At 43.2% G+C, this 20,446-nt stretch overlaps 1 protein-coding gene across 1 annotated transcript in view; it reads right to left on the reverse strand.

Moving 5' to 3' along the window:
* Window positions 1-16,276: 16,276 nt before the first annotated feature.
* The window catches only part of LOC116574312 (guanylate cyclase soluble subunit beta-2-like), a 45,018-nt gene continuing 40,848 nt past the window's right edge, over window positions 16,277-20,446 (reverse strand). Inside the window, exon 15 of the mRNA XM_032315022.1 lies at window positions 16,277-16,573. Coding sequence (XP_032170913.1) covers window positions 16,428-16,573 — 146 coding nt within the window. The 3' untranslated portion in view covers window positions 16,277-16,427. The remainder of the gene's footprint in view (window positions 16,574-20,446) is intronic.

Raw genomic sequence — 20,446 nt, forward strand, 5'->3', positions numbered from 1 at the left:
CATGACACACAAGAGGAGTAGGGTAGAACCCACTCAGTCATCTTCCTGCATTCGCTGGGGACCCAAACCTCTTCTTCCAGAAAAGACATTGTTCTGGTTCTCTAGTTCCAGCAGGTAAGTAGAACCTCATTCTGGAAAGTGCTCTGTGGTCTTTTCCACACCTCCTTTCACACAGAGAAATTTGCTTTAACATTGAAGACCTTTCAGTATTTCTGTAGTTGATACGTGAACCCTCCTCTTCAAAAACACAACTCGGAACCTGCTGTGGAAATCGGGTGTATGACAGGCTTCCAAGAGGGAGCGCTCAGCAGAAATCACCCGTTTGGACTCCAGGCCATTTGGGTAAGAACCAAGAGCCTGACACCGAGTGCAGCATACAGTTGTGGAGTTAAAATCCTTTTCCATCCTCTCCTTGCATCATCCCAAGCCCAGTCATTGGAGGCCGGTGTGTATTTTGGCCCAAAACAACTGCCCATGCTAGAGATTTACTGTCAGGTGTGCTGTGCCTCTTTGTGCAAATCGGTTTGCCTCTCAGGACCTCATTTCAGGGCAGGAGAACCAGCTAACATGTTGGCTGTCCCTTATCTCTTTCTCCTCCAAAAAGACACTTCTGGGAAACCTCTGTGTGGGCACCATGTTCCCACAGGTATAAGGCTGCCCCAACTTCAGAAAGGCTTGTCGGAACAGTTCTGTCTTCCACTGACTCCACTGTCCAATTGTGTCTTTGGCCTATTGCTTCCTTTCTCTCTCTCTCTCTCTCTCTCCCTCCCTCCCCACTCCACCCCTCTACACACACACACACACACACACACACACACACACACACACACACTTGCTCACTCACTGCCTCAAATGTAACCCACTCCTTAGTGACCAAAGCCACCGAATACTGGTGACACCTGAGTTGTCACAGGAAGCCCCACTCTCTTACCTGTGCCCCAACCTCATACTCCATTGGCCTCTGAACTTTAAAGAACTACTAATACTTTAAATTCAACACACCTAAATTATAAAAAAATCATGACTCTTTAAATCTTTACATAGTAATTCATGATATAGTCCCCCCCAAAAGTTAAAAAGACAAGCATAGGCAAAAATGAGCCCTACCCCTATCTTTGCCCAGGCCCCTCTAGGTACTGTTTCCTTGAACCTGAATCTGCTTCTTTTCTTAGTCATCCAATTTCCAAAGTTCAGTTTCTATACTTTTTCTAGCTGGCAGCCCCCCACTTTCCATAAACTACTTTATTGTTTAACCTATATTGTTTTATTAAATTGGTATATATTTATATATGCTATATGATATATGATTCTATTGATTCCTCCTTCAGAAATACTTCACAGGAAAACTAAATTAGATCAATAGCAGTAAGACCCCAGTCCTTTCAAAAAAGCCCATTCCTCTGCATGCCTGCTGCCACAGCATAAGGCTCTTTCCCACCTGGCCTGTGAGCAGCCTGGAGGGCAGAGACCATATGGCCTGTGTCTCTAGTTTCCATGGAGCCACGGCCTCACATGTTTCACCCTCAGCATGTGGGTCACTGATACCCCAATAAAATGAGATACTCCTTCCTTGTCAGATGGTCAAGGACTTCTAGAAAACAGTCCTGCTTAGAGCCAGAGAGGATGTGGGAAATGAGCCGCTGCTAGGAAGGATATTAAAAAAGGGCAACTTCTGGAGGCCAAGTTGGGGAAAAATATATCAAAAGCCTTAAAATGCTGTAGTCTCTTTGCTTCAGCTATGCCTATTGTTAGAAATATAGGAGACGATCAGGAATGTGTGCAAAGATTTAGCTACACTCTGTGTCCCCTCACAGGAAGCAGGGAGGGAGAGAGAGCTTAAGGAGACGGTACATGATTGCTCCCAACTCCACCAGTGTCTCTGTCCCTTGTGCTCTGGCTGTGTACCCTTAGTACACCACTGTAAGAAATCTAAGCTGTGAATCCAACTATTTGACAACTTCTCTGAGTCCTTACGGCAGATATTCAAACATGGGAGTTGTCTGCAGGACCCCTCAACCCACCATTGTGGGGACACAATGCATGGTACTTGACAGTTATGAAGTGGTTTATTACCTATTTTTTAAGTGAAAGTGAAAACAACTTCAGAGAGCTGGAGTTAAATCTATCCTGTGAAAATTCTCCAAAGAACTAAGAAATATTACAATTGATTAACTAGATCCCCATGACACAAATAAAGAATGTACACTCTTCCTCAAAAAGCCGAATAAAAAATGATTCAGGAAATTTAATACAGCCAAAGCCAGTCAACCTTTTTTCTCAAGAAGAATTTTCTGCCGCTGAAGTTGGGGAGACACAGGGAGCAATGGCCTGGATGCAAGCCCCTGGCTTTCCCCATCTCCCCTCTCCCCCACCCCAGGTTCCGTGGTAATCCCATCACATAGGGTGACACACAGTATGGGCACCAGGGAAGGCTTCTCAACCTTGGCTGCACGTTGGGAGTCATCTGGAAGTTTTGAAAAAACACTCATGCTAGGGCCTCTCCCCTGCAAAGTCTGATAGAATTGGTCTGCAGTGTCTGGGCGCTGGGATTTCAAGGCGCACCACCTCCCAACGCCCCCACGGCCCTGCCCTTCCACACCAGACCCTGCCTTTGAAAACTGTATTTTGCAAAGTCCAGGCTTCCACTCAAGGCCAATTTATTCTTATTTTCAAAGACTTCCTAAAACTCATTTCTGGTTTCCTAGCTCACAGCCAGTGGGCAGGCCCACTAAGAAAAAAACACCACCTTTTTTATCTCAACAGCATGAGAAGAGGGGACCAGTTAGGACAAGCAGAAGAACTCAAAACCATAAAAATCAGGGTGATTTCAGAGTGGGTCCCTCCTACGAATATCCTGGTGCCGTCATTCCTGAGAACGATGTGTTCAACCATGACCGCAGTCTGCACCAGCTCTCGGTACCACGCTCTGTTTTACACGCGTCGCTTGACATATATATGCTGAGGCCAATTAATTTTAATACGGATTTTGAATATTTGGCAAGAGCTCATTCTGAGTAATGAGCTGCATATGGTACCTACTGTCTCGGGGAAGCCCCCTCTTCCTTCAAATGTAAGGCCATCCATTTGCCGTCTTTAAACTTTCCTCCAGGGAAGACTGCAGGCTCAGAAGCCCATCAGCTGTTAACTGGCAGAGCTGTGAGCGATCCTAACTTTTCAGCCCTTGGGCATGGCTGGTCAGGGAATCCAGGAGCAGCTGAGGTCAGCTGGGTGACGGAAGCTTACCCAGAGCCTGAAAGCCCGGTGGAGGTCTTGGAAGCGGATGGAAATGTAGTTTCACATGAGAAGAGCAGAGCCCCAGAAAGGGAGACATGAGGATTGCGGGGTGTCGAATGGCAGGAAATGTAGCTTCACAAAAATAAGAGAAGAGCCACAGAAAGAGAGAGTTGGGGATTGGGGGTGGGGGTGGAGGGGTTGGCGGAGGAGAGACCCGCAGGTGCGCCTGAATTGAAATGAATTGGATCCAGGTGGGCGTGGCCTGAGGGGAGGCGCCAGGAGGCGGAAGGGCCCGCCCCTTCCTCAGAAGGAGAAGCAGGTGAGGTCGCAGGAGGATACAATCTCAGCTCCTAAGGGGTGTGAAGAATCTCTTCGGGATATCATTTCCCTTCTCCCGGCCTGGTGTCGTGGCCGGAAGATGGCAGTGACAGGTTTCAAGATAATTTGTGGTTAGAGGGTGCGCTCCAAGGAGACACCCCAAAGACTAAGTGTCCTGCCAGGAGCAGCTGTGCAGAGGCCCTGGGGTCAGCAGGCCCAGGCAAGGCCCCAGGAAGACCCCATCTACCCAGGTGCGGAGAGGAAGTCAGTTTTCAAAGCCCATCCTTCGGGTCTCAGTTGTCAACCAGCCCAGAGGTAAGAAATCATTAAATGGGCACTAATCATTGTACTACTCATTTATCTTCCCAGTGAATGCTTTTCAGCACAAGAGTTTACATTTCCAAAGAATAAAGACTCGTAAAAAGGGTGGTGGGGTTTATGGCTGCAGGAAACTGGCTCCCAGTTTGCTCTGCTGACAGGTTTATAAGGCCAAGAAAGTTCATAAGGTAAAAAGAATTTCTAAGCAAATATATTTTTGGAAAATGAATTTTTCACTTTTTTTTCCTTTTAACAAATATAAAGGTTATTTGCATTGATTTCATTAGTGAACAGTGAAAAACGGTTGAGATGGAGGGTTCAGTTTTTAAAACGTGATCAAAAGTACCAATGGGTTTTTTTGCTTGTTTGTTTTGTCTTGTTTTAAAATATAAGCTCAGTAAAAGACGTGTTTTGTCCGTTTTAAAAATGGCTAATTTGCCTACAATTATTTGATTAAAGTTTGAGTAAATGAATGCCCCTTTGTTTGGAGTATAGTTTCCAGAGCACTAGCCTGAACAGACAAAATGTAGTTACCGTAACACACCCTGGATTTGGCCATTGGGGTATTAATAGCAGAGTGGATCTAATTATCGTGGTTGTATTCTTGATTATATCAATACGATATGTATTAAAATGTCTGGTTTTTAAATAACTGCCATGGAGATAGAAAGGAAGGCAGGGGAGCCAAAGGGCTTGGGGACTGGAAATGTTACCATAGTCCATGCATTTCTGGCAGAGCAGGCCAGCACATGGAAGAGAATTGTTTAGGGAAGAACACTGGGCTCCTAGACCAGGAAGGTCTTCTACCCCATCTAAGTATCCTTGAGCCTAATTTCCACCATCTGTGATTCATTTCTGAGAGTTAAAACTTGGGTTGTCCACTCTGCCATAAGGCTTTAGAAATCCTTCCCTTCGTTGGAGAAATGAGGTCCAGAGAAATGATTTGCCCCAGTGTTAAACCAAGAAAATATCCTGAATACTTTAAATCCATCCTAGGCTTCAAAACATCTCCATGCTCTGGAAAGTAAGTCACATATTGTTTTCCTTGAGAAGATTTTCACCATATTCACGGCTTCAATCCTTTAGACTGTTCACATGGAATTTGAAATATGAATGTCCATGGACTTTTCCCAGTTTGAGTATAAAAATGGGAGAGTTGTCTCTCCCCTTCTTTGAAGTTGTGGAAGGCAAAAGTAAAATAAAAAATGAAAATAAAATATCCATTTTCAGTAAAACTAAGAGGGAGCTAAAACTAAGAACAGCGAAATAACAAAAACAGCAGAAATAAATAAACAAACAAATAAATAAATAAGTAAATAGCTCCCACACAGCAGGGGAGCAGGCTGGGGCATGAAAAAGAGGAGAGAAGAGTATACGGCTTCAGAAATCAAGATGAGTCAGAAAAATACCTTCATAAAAAGGGAGAGATGAGGTGAGGAGCAGAATCTGAGTTTCATTTGTCTCTACAGAGGAAACAATGCACAAATAAGGGCAGCAAGAACTTTCTGGACCCAATTTAGTTGTGAAAAGTAGAAATGACGAGATGAAAGCACGCGCGCGCGCACACACACACACACACACACACACACTCTTTCTTGCCGGGCAAGCCCTATCTGCAAGAAACAAAAAAAAAGAGAGGTGCTTTTTGAAAACCCCCATAGCTGCCTGTCTTTATTGGCTGGGGAGAATAGATTTAAAACTCATGCACAAAATCTTAGCTCATAACGAAAATCCCTACTAGGTTAGGATGTGATCCTGCAAATATTTGCTCCAAGAAAAGCTCGTGGGCCTCCAAGGTGAGACATTAAAAATAACCTACCCCAGTTATTTTAGAGAGCCAAGAAATGAAACAAGAGAAAGATCAGGAAAAGCAAATGGCAGGTGAAGTGCTGCCAAAGAGTGGATGAAAATAGTAAAAGGTGTTTTACTACAGATGTGAAATATTTAATGGCACAGTCATAAATACAAAGCCGGGCACAAAGGAGAGGTGGGACTGTCCTACCCAATGGCAGTGACAGCAAGACAAGAGACCAAGAGTGAGCTGGAGAGATTCAGGGTAGAAACGGGAGAAAAAATAAACCGTCAAAGAAATGAAGATAAATTGAGAGAGAAATTAGACAATGATAAAACACAGTAAGGAGCTTAGAGGATAAAAAAATGAGAAAACCAAACAAAATGAAATGGATATGGGTGTAGGAAAGATTTATTAAACAGGACACGAGAACTGAGCTTAAGATTGATACAAAAACCTGGTAATAATTGTACAACTTTTAAAAACCAAAGCTATTTAAAAATACAAAGCAAAATTCTACGAAATAGACTCAAATGACACATTAAAAGAATAGTAATACGGGCACCTGGGTGGCTCAGTGGGTTAAGCCTCTGCCTTCGGCTCAGGTCATGATCTCAGGGTTCTGGGATCGAGCACCCGCATCGGGCTCTCTGCTCAGCAGGGAGCCTGCTTCCTCCTCTCTCTCTCTCCCTGCCTCTCTGCTTGCCTCTCTGCCTACTTGTGATCTCTATCTGTCAAATAAATAAATAAAATCTTTAAAAAAAAAAAGAATAGTAATAATACAACAAAGTGGGATTTATTCCAGTCAAAGATGGTTCAATTTTAGGAAGTCTCCTTACATGAATTCCCGTATAAATGACCAAAGAAAAAACTATGTATTTATCTCTTTAGATGATTTGAAGATGTGTAGTAAAATTCAACTTCCACTATTGATCTAAAAAGAAAATCAGTGACATAGGAACAGATGTGTACTTGCTAACATAAACCAAGTTGAAAGTCAACATTATGTTTAAAGCAGAAATACCAACAGCATTCCTGGTAAAGTCAATAATAAGCTAAAGATGTTATAAACAGAAAAGAATAGGCCCATTAGAATTAAAAAGATATAAAATTATCGTTATTTGCAAATTAAATATTTGTATGTTTTGATGACCCAATAAGATTGATCATCTGAAAAAGACTAACAAAAAAAAAAAAAAGAATTTAATGAAATGGCTTAACATAAAATCAATAAATAGTTTTAAAAGCTTTCATACATTTAAACAACTGGTTAAGAGATGTAATGGAAGACCTTTTTACACTCAGAATAACAACAAAAAAGCTAAATAACCAGAATAATGTTCCAGATCTTTATGAAACAAAAACTTTAAACTGATCTTGAAAGATACAAAAGCAGTTTTAAACAAAAGCAGGCATACCATATGCTTGGATAAAAGGAGTGACCCTCCTAAAGATGGCAAGTCTCCCTAAATTAAATGTCCCTGTGTGTAATTCCAATTAGTATATTGCCAGATAATTTTGTGACTCAACAAGTTGATTCTAAAGCTCACATGAGAAAATTAATTAGGAGGACTATTCAGAAGAATTCTTTGAAACAAGACTAACAAGGCACATACTAGCCATCTCACATATTAAATGATAGTTTTTGGTTACAAAAATTAAGAGTGTGATATCAAATGAATAGACAATCAGAATAAAAATACTACAGATAGGCCTAAATGCATACTAAAATTTAGAATATGATAAAAGTAACATTTCAAATCAGTAACAAAAATATGGACCTATTTAATATGTGATTTTTAAAAGTACTAATTTAGAAAACAAATTTAGATGCATCGGGATGAATTCTAAATGGATCAAAGACCAAATGGTAAAAGACAAAAGAAATGGAAGAAATATGGGAGACTTAAAAATAAAATTCTTCCTAGCAAAAATCAATATAAGCAAAGTCAAAAGACAAGATAAGTGGAGAAAACTATTCATACCTCATATCAAAGAACACATTTTCTAGAAACTGAGATATGAAAGAACAAACCAGTAGGAAAATGGGCAAGGATTTGGCACTTTAAATGAATGAAAATGCACCAAATTGCAAATGCATGTCCTTTGACTCACTAATTCCAGTTTTGGGAATTTATAAACCTGCACACGTACGAAACAATATATAGGTAAGATTATTCATGACATCACTGATTGACATAACAAAAGATCGGAAACAACCCGAACGTTGATCTAGAAGGGGCTAGTTAAGTGAATTATGTGCATCTGCATATTGTGTTCAGGTTACCAATTGCTATGTTGCAAAGGACCTCAAAATATAGTGATTAAGACAAAAATGCTTCATTTTCGCTCAGTGTGGGTTGGCTGGACTCAGCGGGGCTTTCTCATGGAGTTAAAGTCAGATGTTGCCTGGGCTGAGATCATGGGAGGTCTCCAGGGTCTTCACTGCCACGTCTGGCACACAGGCTGGCGTGGCTAAAATAGCCAGGGACTGACCAAAGACCTCTCCACACGTGGTCTCTCCATGTGGCTAGCTTGGCTTCCGCACAGCATGATGGTCTCAGGGGAGTCCAATTTCTCCCCTAGCATCTTTCTCCCAGGGGAGTGTCAGAAGGTAGAGGCAGCAGGCCTCTTCATGCCTAACCTCCACACACAGGCTCACTTGCACTGTTCTGCCATTGAACAAATCATTTAAGACCAACACATATTCAAGGGGAGGGAAGTAGAATCTACCTCTCGATGGGGAAGAGGAACAAGGAAAATGGGGCGGTCTTTAATGTGTCACCTAATGAAAACATGCAGCTGTAAAGAAGAGTCAGGATGTTCTCTATATACTGATGTGGAAAAATGTCAGGTTCTGTTGTTAAGTGAAAAAACAAAGTGTAGAACAATGTAGATAACATCTTTTGTGTGAAGTCGTTAGGTGTGGGGAATAAAAACACCCATGTGTGTTTTGTGGCTATTTTCATAAAAAAAAATTAACAAGAAAATGCTTATCTATAATGAGAGCAATGGGTGGATAGATTCAGAGATAGGAAAAAAAATCTTAATATGTGACCTTTTATGTTACTTTGACTTTTGAATTTGGAAAATTCGATGTGGAAAACAAAATACTTGGAAATCTTAAAGAAATGCAAAGTTGCTCAACACTGCTCATTTCCTCAGGGTGCTGGAGCTGTTTGGGGATCCATGTGATGGGCTCTATTTTGACAGTCCCATTGGTTACCAAGAAATCTTCATTTCACCATCACAATAATAAAAATCAACCCAGAAAATAGTCCATTTGGTCATCTGTTTAGTTATAGCCAATGGCCCCCACTAATAATACTGCCTACAGATTAATTGTTCTACTTGTAATGGTCGTATAGAGAAGGGGGTTATTTTTCCTCATTGTCAAAGCCAAAGTGCCATTTCAAATGCAATTTTCAATATGTCAAAATTGTCAAAATAGAAGATTAGCCAGTGGTATGCTAATTGTTAAATATTCAGGAGTTTTCCAAGCCATTTGTTAAACCACTGGTAGCTTGAAATCGACCATGGCAGCTCCTTCCAGAACACATAAACAAACAAACTAGCATCAGGTTGCAATGAATGTATGAATGAAAAACACAGGGAACTGTAGAAGAGAAGGAACAGAAGGGGTGCCCACGTACACCAGGGATCAGGGGAGATGGTATATGGAAATTATACTGACTTCATAAATGAGACTTAGGGTTTCCACTTTTTCTCTTTCTGTAAGAAACTGTACAGACGTAGACCAGGAAAGGATTTTTCTTAAATAGTTAACATTTATTGCACAGTTAGTTACACATGGAAGATACTAGGTGTTCTGCAAGCATTATCTCACTAGTCATCCTAACAACTTTTGAAATAGGCCCTATGATGGTTTCCGTTCTTCAGAGATGAAACGGGGAGCCCAAAGGTGGAAATTGCTTTGGATAAGCCAATGAGCCATAAAGCCAGACTCCAAATCTCATGGCTTGGCTCCAGTGCCCACTCATTTAAGCATCATGCTGTGAATGCTTCACATTATTACTTGGAAAACTCAGAAACTCATGATTAAGAAAAATGAAGTCACCCATAATTCTAGCTTCCAAAGATGACTACCGTTACCATTTTAATCTAAACCAATAGCCTTCAATCATTCCTTCAACTCAGTCCAGCTGAGATCTGTGACTCATGAGTCACTGAGTAACTGGGACTCCCTCTGAAAAGATTTTTCTCGAGAGTGTGAAAGGTGTAATCTGAAAAATCCTACATGTGTTTTTTTTTAATATGGTCTGCTCACTGTCTCATGTATTGCCTCTTCTAATAAATGGCATGGTTTTTCAAAGTGCATATTGTCCATAATCAGGTATAAAGAAATTTGATACGTTTTTGCTAGATTGGTTGGTGGAAAGCTTTCCTGCATTGTCACATTTCTACTGGACCCTCTTTGGATAGCAACCTGGTTCACTTTTCTTAAGATGCTAAGTACTATGGTGATATGCACACAAAGTCACATACAGAGTTACAATACATTTACAATACATGTTATCTGAGAGCCAGGTTCATATTTAAACACACACACACACACACACTTTAGTTTTTGGAAGAGTTGGGTCAAAATCAATTCTGATTTTGCCAATCATACTCACTTTGAAAATGTCACAATCACAAGATTACAATAATATTTTCAAATAAATGTGTTAAAGAGAAGAAAAAAGCAAAACAAACCAAACTCCTCTTCAATCAGAGGTTTTCTTAAAAAAAAAAAAAAAACTGTATGGCAAACGGTTGAATCTGAAAATTTTTTAGAGATTTCTGTGTGAACTGATTTATTTTTTGTGTCAAATTTTAATTAAAAATACTTTTTTATATATAAAGAACTTATGATGAAGACATTAAGCCAAATTCTTTATGGAAAGATAATGCTAATAACTGATCTTGGACACTAACAAATTGAATGACAGTAGCTATGACATTTATTTTGAGGCTAATTAACCTCTGCTTTAGCTCTTTTGGATTTTCAAAATTTTTAATTCCCAATTTTTAAATGGTTTTCCCATTTTCTTTGCTCCTATTTTTTTCCTTTGGGTCCTTAGTGCTTGTTGGTCTCTATGACACAAGGCCAGGCTGGTGTTGGGGGTTACTCAGCTTGGCTCATCCAACCCCCCATGGGGTAAGGCTCCTGCTGCTTTTTTGGGCTCCTAAGTGACTTGTTCTTGAGTGATTTATGGCTTCGGTCTCTTATGCTTGTCACTAGTGTCTTCAACCCTTTTCGATTAGGGTCTTTATGTATGAGACTAACGATACTTTTCATTTCTACAATGCAAGCTTATTGTTCTTGTATTTCAATCAAATGTACTCAATAGAGATGGAAAAAGTAAAGCTAATTTTTCCATCAGCAGATATTTAATTTCTTTCCTAACTTAAGACAAAGCTAACAGTCTAAAAAGTTTTGAATCCCCTTAGTTTTTCCACCCTGGGATAAGGTAATCAGAGAGTGCCATATGTGTGACTGCTGTTTATTAGTCACTAGCCGATTAGTAAATATCTCGTCTCCTAAAACCTGTGGTTTTGTTCCCTTAATGTTTTCTCCCTGCAATGGTGTTTCGTGGACTTTCAAAATGGCACCTGTTGATCTGGAAAAGTAGCAGCAATTACTATATACAGCTGTTTTATTAATTTTGTCATATGCTTAGTTTACAAATACATTTTCAGAAAAATAAAATGTCTCCCCTTTTCTCTCAATTATGTTTGTCATCAGCTTTCATGTTAGTCCAAGGCAACCACATGGTAGGGAAATTCAGGGACTCCTGAAGTCCAAAGCCATGAGCCAAAGCCTGCTGCTAGTTGTTTCTTCCTCTACAGAAGAAAGCAATGACCAGGATCTGGGGACACTTCACTTTTCGGTAATAGAGGTGAATTTAAACTCATTTTTAGAGACATTGAGTGATGAATCTTACTGCATGTTTCAGGCTTCAAACGAATCATTCATTTTCACTGCTGGATATCTACTGGGAAACCATAAGTTTTAACTTTTATTTAGGTCTCTCCTATTTGGTTCACTCCAACTATATGTGTCTGACATCACGGGCTTTGTCAAGCGCACATGAGCGAGTGCGCCTCTGCACCCGCCCCACACACCCCCACCCCTGCCACTCTCCATTGAACTATTAGTGAGGCTGCAGGCAAACCACCAAGACCAGAGCTGTGCGGGGTGGGGCGGGAGATAGGGAGGGGTCTAGAACTAAAGCCCAGTTCTTGTACTTAGTTCTGTCCCTCTTTCTTTCGTTTTTTAAAGATTTTATTTATCTATTCATGAAAGGGAGAGAGGTAAAGGGAGAAGCAGGATCCCTGCAGAGCCGGGAGCCCGATGCAGGGCTTGATCCCAGGATCCCAGGATCATGACCTGAGCCGAAGGCAGACACTTAACTGACTGAGCCATCCAGGCATCCCTGTTCCTCTTTCCCCACCCATAAAATCAGTTACCTACCTCATGCTCCTAGGACCAGAGCACTTGGCTGGGGCTGGGCACATGCCAAGTACACGACCAGTTCCAGCCACAATAACGTAGCCGCCACATTTTCTAGCATGAGCACCTGCCTGTCTAACACTGAATGTTGACAGGAAGCGGCTCCATCCCACAAACCTCGGGCTGCAAGCAGCTCCTCTTCTCTATAGGCCAACCTGAGCCCCCCTGTGAGAGAGAAGCAAAACAAGGGCAAACACTCTGAAGCTCTACATTTGGAAACGGAGAAACAGACGCACAGAGCAGCGTCCGTCGGTGTCTGAATGCACACTGTACCCAGGGTTGTTAATGCCGCCTTCACAAGGATGGGTTCAGCGGTTCATCGACCTATCATGATCCTGTATGGAAGTTAAACAGCCATAGGATCTATGAACTCCCATCCCACAATTCCTAGATTTTTCTGCACGCTTAAAGCATATTCTGTTTATTTCCCCATCTCCTGGGAGCGCGGGTCGCCTTTGTCCCCACAGCACAGCCAGCGGTATAAAACTTCTGCATCTGTCAGATTTCTCCATGGGGAGCATAATTGCCTGATTTCCATTTGAAAGTACAGCGCTGACATTACAACTACATAGACCCACCAGTGGTAACAATAGTGTCCTGACACCTACAAGGGGACAGGGCGTGCGTAATGGTATAAAAAACACAGGCACCGAATGCACGCTTGCCTTCAGATGGACCAGGTCTGAGTGCAGCTGCGGATGAAGTACGCCCAGGAACAAAAAATTTAAAAATTTAAAAAAAAAAAAAAAAGAATAAAGAAAAAGAAACCCACAGATTAGCATCAGCGTGAGTCTGGTGGAGCCAGATGGCTCTCTGTGGAAATCAAGCTTTCCCGCTTTCTTCCAGTAACCCCGACTAGCAGACAGCAAGCCTGCTAAGAGGGGAGAGAAATGATCTCATTCCTCCACCAGGCACATGATCCGCCTTCTTTCTCTCACACACAGCTCCAGCTGAAGGAAAGTTGGAAAAAAAGACAGGGTGAGAAAGAAGGGGTGGGGAGTCTGGCTTGCTGTAAAGAATTAGCAGTGCTACCTAGAGGAGGGGCGAGATCCCAGCCCCGGCCAGGCCCCCAGCATTCAGAAACCAGGCTCAGATGACCCGAGAGAAAGCCGGGTAGATGGGGACAGGGGCAGCAGAAGGGACATCCTGACGTACTGGTGTCCCCTCCACCTGCGTCCATGAACTTCATCTCCAGAGACTTGGTGCACAAGGGTGGGGAGGTGGGGCAGGACTGGCTGTAGCAGCTCTCCATTAAGCCCTGGGCTCCTTAGGGAAGGAAGGTGGATGATGTTTTCAGGTTCTTACTAATGAATGTATGCCCCTCTCTTGGTGGGCTGGAGGCCAGTGATTCTGTAACAGTGCTTGGCTAGCCAGACCAGGTCAGAAGCCGGACCCGCCATCTGCCTGGGTCTGAGTCTGCTGTGCCCAGGACCGTGGCCTGGAGTGCAGGGAGCTGAGGGGCTCGAGCCAGATGGGGTTGCCGCCTGAAATGAACCTAACAGGCTCTAGGTGTGTGTGTAGGGGGCTGCCTCTCCTCCAAGGTCCTATAGCCTGGAGGAGGCTCAGCGTGGACTCATCATGCCTTCCCTGCCTAGTAAAGCATTTGTGGCCCATAAACAACAGTCTGTTTCTGGAGTGACAGCCAGATGTTTGGTGGATGGACATCAGGCCGACCACCAGATGTTGTTGGAGCATAGCCCTTGCAGTGGCGTGCAGGGGTGCAGCCATCCCCCATGCTGAGCTGCCCTCCTCATGGATGTTCACACCCCCCAGTTGGCATGTGGGCTCCCGAGGGCTCCCACACAGAGAAGCGCATCCAAGAAGAAAGGCTCTCTTGAGAGTGCCAGGGGCTCGAAGAGCATGTCGGCAGCCTGGCTGGGTTTCCCTGGGCACCTGAAGTTGGTCTCCGCCAGTGTTTACTCCGGAGTCAACACTAGGCTCCAGCAGGATACGCAGTGCAGGATGTGGTCATTCATTTAGAGCTGGAAATAATGATTCCAGTCATAATAAACACTGAACAGAATCCGCTCCATTTTCAATCAGGGCAAGGGCACCTGCTTCCCAATTTCTGGCCATCTTGGGTATAACTAGGCAGTTAAGTGGCATATTCTATGGGCCAAGAAAGCAAGGCAAGCTGCTGGCTGGGAGCCCAGGCTGCAGGCCCCTGCTCTTCTTCCAAAAACAAAACAAAAAGCTGCCACTCTACCAAACAACTGTTTGGGTCCTCTCTCCAACAGTGCTACCACCTACCAGGGTTCATGGTCTTGGGTGGGTTCATTCTTGCTTACAGCTGAGCTAAAGGACTTTGAAGGGAAGTACACAGGGGAGGTAACAAGAATCATGAGCTGGATCATTTTCCTTTGTCCCTGCTCTAGCAGGGAAATCACTTACTAAGAGCATTAAAAAAAAAAAAAAAAAAAAAAACCCAGCACTTGAAAAGGGCTTGCAAAGTGTGGATAACTCTTCTAAATGCTTTGTGTATATATCTGACATCCCTACGAGGCAGGTTCTCTAAGTATTCCCATTTTACAATGGGGACACTGAGGCACAGAGACGTTAAGCAACATTCCCAGGCTTGAAATTTCAAGCCAGGCTTGAAAGCTGGCTCTACCCGGCTTCAGGGTCCATACCTCCAGGCTGTCCTGCATGTTTTGGTGTCCCAACATCGGCAGCATGTATCTTGCTCAGGCACTTGGCCAGCATCAGCCATGTGGTCTCAGGCTACTGGATCTCCCTGAATTTGTTTCTTCATCTGTGGAGTAGGGCCTGGAAGAGCTGACTTAGTATGGGATTGTTGCCAGGAACAGAAGTAACGTGTAACATATATGAGGCCTAGCATGTGTTTGATGGTTAATAATTGTTAGTAGCGACATTACTGTGAGTCTCGTGGTCCTATCTGTGCTTTAATATTTTACTGAATCTTCACCCAGAAAACCTTGGAGGTAGGTAGGACTGCTGTCACTAAGCCTATTTCATAGTGGGTGAGGCTGAATTACCAAGATACTGAGCAGTAGAGTCAGGACAAGAACCCACATCTCTGGACTCTACCCCTTGCACTCAGCATACCCTGACTCTCTGTAACCTTGCCGAACTATGGGTCACACCTGCCTGTTGCCAGACACAAGACACAGTTGCCTCCCGGAAGCCTGGGGCAGGGAATTCAACTCTTGTTGCCTTCCCATCCCCTTCTGCCTCTGGGATTAGCTGGGGGCAGTCAGGTCCTGCCCATGTTTTCCTGGGAATGGTTGAAAACACTTAATGCCTCTTGGGCCAAGTAAGGTCCTAGTGAGGGTGAATCACAACATCACGTGTGCCTTCAGATTTTGTTTATTATCTAGGTAAAATAGAAGCAATTTTCTGTTCATCCCCAAATGCAGATGCATAGCCCATACCCACATCTCCACTTCCCGTCCACTCCCCTCACCAAGCCTCTGAGAACATCCCAAAACTCTTCGAGGCAGAAGGTGTTTCCATCCCCACAGAGAGACGCCTAGAGGAGCCTTCTGGGTCCTGAAGGCAAGTGGCCGAGGAAGCTGGGCGTCTGGCTGTGTTCTGCTTTGCTTCCCTATCTTTCCTAGCTCTGCCCTTCCTGTGATTTTTACATTTTCCCCTCCATCTTACTCTCAGAAAAGCCCTGGGGAATGCTGCTTTTGTTCTATTGCTTCACATAATTCCCAGGGCTGGGAATGAAAATTATTTCCTTTCACAACCCCTGGCCGGGTGCCTTTCACATCCCGGCTGTGTTACGGGGTGATTTATAAACTGCGGGGTCTGGGGCTCTTTCCTCCGCCTCCTCTTCCCCCTGCCCTCCCACCATCATTTAAAACAAGACATTGCACACGAGGCGCTCAGAGGTCAGGATGTCCTCTGAAGTTGGCCACTGGGGCTTTTGCTCAGAGGCAAAGATTCAGTGGAACCATAGTGATGAGAGCATGAAAGCCATTCACCCCTGGTAGAAGAAAACAGAAAAGAGGCCCCACAGCCGGACTTATCATCTGTGGGAACAAACAGGACTCAGTCTCAACGTCAGGGGTGGGGGGGTTGGCTTTGAACTGAGAATTGTAAAAGCACATTTTCCAAACTTGTCAGGATTGTGTTTCATTTCTAGACTTTTATTCTCAAAGGGACCATGAGGAAGAGACGCAGCTTAAGAAGTTTTGAGCTGAAAAATGAAAAGAAGTTACTTTTCTTTGTCTCCGTAAAACCGAGTAGGGGAGAAGTGAAGCCGGGGGGTTCGTTTTTCCTGCATCACAACAGAGCACAGAAAGCAGATGGTAGAGCATCGTTAGGAAAGTGAGGTGTCTGTGTCCGCTCTGAAGACGGTTGTCTGTCAGCGGCCTCCACGGAATCCTGCCCTGTCACTGAACTCCCTTCAGGGGTCGGTTCCTCAGAAGCTGAAACGAGAAAATGAGGTGAGCCAGTCAGTCAAGCTTCAGACTGGTCTCGGTGGTCAGGGGGTTTCTGTCCCAGCCAGACCCCAGCAAACAGTGTGGCCACCCTGGGCTTCCTCTCCTACCTTCGGAGCAGGAAATCATCTTTGGAAGAAGAAGTCCATACAGACCTCAGCCTCGTCAGCATCGTATTTCTTTTGTCCCACATTGTGTCATCTTCTTGGTCACAGACCAGCTCTCTACTTGGACATAGCTTACAGAACAGCCCCAAGCCTCCAGACTTTGCTGGCCCTATGACTGCCTGTGAGGTCCGAGCATCAGAATCACACAGGCCAAGGGTCACAAACCAGCCCGGCCACGGTTCACACTTAACCCCTTTGGGCCTCATTTGTCCTCATCTGAAAAGTGGGGAGATGATGATTACACCTACCTCCCCAGGTTGTGGTAATAAGCAAAGCAGATGATTTACAGAAAGTGATAAACATAATGATAACACAGAGTACAAACTCAAGATGCTGGTTCTTATTCTAAGTTTGGAAGGGAGCCCAGAGTGAAGGTACTGGAAAAGAACTACCTCAGGGACCGAGCCACACAAGGAAGGAGGGAGGGAGGGAGCAGGACTCAGAGAAAAAAAGGAAAGAAGAAGGCTGTTGGAAGATTGTCTCCACTTCCTCCTGCTTGCCCTGTGGTTTCGCTTGGAAAGGTTAGCATCTAAGATTTTCAAGTCATGTATCATTCCCGCTTCTTTTTCTTTCTTTCCTTTTTTTTTTTTTTTTTTTTTTTTTTTTAACACTGATCATTGTTCCAGAGACATTTGAGTTCAGAGAGGTTCACATAATAGATTTGTGGCTCGAGTGCTCTAGAAATCAGGAAACGCAGGAGGAGCTTCTCACTTCAGCCTCATGCTCCCATATTAATGAATGACGTATTTCACCAGAAGGGGCCCTTAGCACTTCAGACTTCTTCTAGAAACCGGATCAGTGATTCACCTTATTTTCCGATCCTAAAAGCTATGGTTTGTTTTCAGCACAAATAATTTGCTAAGGTTATGTCCCTAAGGAACATGCGGAAAAATTGGGGTTGCTGGGCCTGTCCCCACTCTCTCCCCTCTCTCTAGCCCAGGATGGGCTGAGAATTTGGGAAAGGAGCCTGGAGCGCACAAGGAGGGAGATCATGGGCCACCTAGAACGAACTCACTGAGCCAACTCTGGGTGATGAGTCATATGGAGTTCACCACTTGTGCATACGTTAGGGCTACTCTGACAAGGAATCAGGGTTCGGAAGACCCTAGAATGTGGCATTTTTATGGAGTATGGCCAAAGAGGTGTTCCTTCAGTGGAGATGTCACTGGGTACATGTTCATTTGAGCTCTGTAGTATGTCCTCCTCCTCTTCCCCCTGAATTGCAAAATACTGAATCATGGTTAGCAATATTTTATGCTCTCCGGAAACTGTTAATTATATGGGTGCTTTTGGTTTTTTGTTAATTCTCTATGAGTTTTATTATTCCCCAACCATTTATCCCTTTCACTTTGAATCAAAGTTTATTGTTATAATGGCTTTTCTTTGAAAAATAAGCACTATTACCATTTTTAAAGGAAAATGGAAATATGCAAGATTAGTGATGAAGACAGTGTGTTTGAAAAGTTTGCAATTGGTTTCATTGTGGTATCATGGCAAATAGAGGGGACAATTGTTGATTACAGGTAGAAATGTAACTATTTCTGTTGAGAAGACATGGCTGCCCCTGCTCTGTCACTGCCCGTCAGCACTAAAAGGGGCAACTGAACTCTCCCCATCTAACGTCCCTCCATGCCTCAGTTTCTCCAGATGTAAAAGGATTACTGCACCATACATCTGCCTTCCACTGAACTCCTAGAGTCGTTTTGAGAACCTATAAGAGAACACCTCCACAAGATTGTGAGTGCCGAAATGTGGTTTGTGTCTTTGGAATTGTACAAAAAGTGGGGGTCACCCAAACAAAAATACAAACCAAACAAGAAGGGGTTGGAGTTACTAAAACAAGGGATTCCAACAAAGGAAAACTTTTCTTTAGTTATCCACAGGCAGGCTCTGTGTATGATATGCCCCTGCTTCCAGAAAACACCACAGTTACTTTGTGGTGAAGACGACTCATCTGTTTTCTGGCTTTACCTCTCACAAAGAATTTTGGAAGTAAACTCAACACTAGGAAAGAATATCTCACAGACCCTTTAGCCTCCCTGTTATTAAACACTTTCTCACGTTTTCCTTCCTCCTAATTTCTCTTCTCAAAAAGTTTTCAACTTACTCCCCCCCACCCCCCACCCCTTTGTGTCTCTTGCTCCCACAACATACTTTTCTTTCTTCTAACCAGGCCTTTTTTTTTTTTTTTTTAACTTCCTCACTTGTGTCTTAATTGTGGTCCTCTTTCTCTTCCATTTCTACCCATGTTTCCCTTGCACTTTCATTAAACTCTCTTCTTTCTCTTTTCTGTCCTTGAGGAAAAAGTCCCTGATGGACAAGGAGGGAAAAAAAAATGGCCAGCTAGCCTGGTGTTGGGAGAATAGCGACAGCATTATTGAAAGCTAACGGACCAAACATGACCTTGTCAATTTGAGCCAATGCCACCTGATGATTCAAACGAGACTTGATCAGTATGGAATTGCAAGACTTTCCTGGAATTTCTACACATATATATATTTGACATTTTACCCCAATCAATTCCACACTCCAGATGGTGGAAGAATTTCCTTGTTTGCTGGAGATGAATTCTCACTCATCATCTTTTACTCTTAGAAGACCATGGCTCACAACCCCCAAGGATAGCCTATTAGTACCACCATCTTGCTACAGTTAAAGCTCATTATTGGGCATACTTATAAAATGGGGTGTCATCATTAATTAAGTTTTCTGACTGAGAATTCCAGTGTACATCTTCTATCTAAACACTAAAACTCAGGTTGAATTTGATTAGTCTCTCTCGGAAAATTCAGAGGCAACTTTAAGACTCACAGAACATCAGAGACATCCCAGATGTATTACAGATTTGCAGAAGTGCAAAATAATTGGAGTTTCTACTTGATGCGATGCAAAATGTGACTTGAGATGTGCAGCAAACAGCATGAGTCACATGGGGAAAAAACTGTACCACACTGGGCACGTCGTGTCTTCTTAGTTTCCCTCTTCTGTTTTTAAATGTTCAAAGGGAAGAAATTCATGACCTCCCAAGTTACAAAACAGTGTATGTGTGACAATCCCAATCACACATGCACCATGGGACCCTCACATACATAAGTTGGGCAGATAGGCGCCCAAAATTTGGTATTAGTGTCTCTAGGTGATGGAATTATGGGTGATTTTGCTTTCTTCTTTGGATTTATCTGCACTTTTTGGTTTTAAGATAGTAATAATAATTCAGTATTCTGTCTATAATATAAATGAACAAATAATCTTCAGTTGAGCAAACCAACATAGCCCAAGAAAGAATTAAAAGCAGCACAGAAACCCACTTCAATAGCTATTAAAAATGAATTAAGTTGTGGTAGAAGTCATCGTCCCCTGTTTGGAAAACAACCATTGCTTAGGCGGTGTTGTCAAATATGAAATTGGGGGATGTCATAGTACAGCGGTGAGAACAAAGAGCAGTTTGGGGAAAGGTTGCTGCCTTGGGAAATACACGAGTACTTTGGGTCACTGGCTGGTCATTACAGACAGGACTCTATGACTTATAAAGGGTATGACATGGGGTTATAAGAAGGAATTCTTACATTCAAGATGGCAATAATTCCTGGTCTGCATTCTTCATCTGTATCTAACCTCCTAGATAGAGTAAGATGTGGGAAACCGAGTCTTGGTTTCAGTACTGATTTTCCATTATGGGGGTGACGTCTTCATC

This window comes from Mustela erminea, chromosome 15 (assembly GCF_009829155.1).
Source record: "Mustela erminea isolate mMusErm1 chromosome 15, mMusErm1.Pri, whole genome shotgun sequence".
Classification (NCBI taxonomy): domain Eukaryota; kingdom Metazoa; phylum Chordata; class Mammalia; order Carnivora; family Mustelidae; genus Mustela; species Mustela erminea.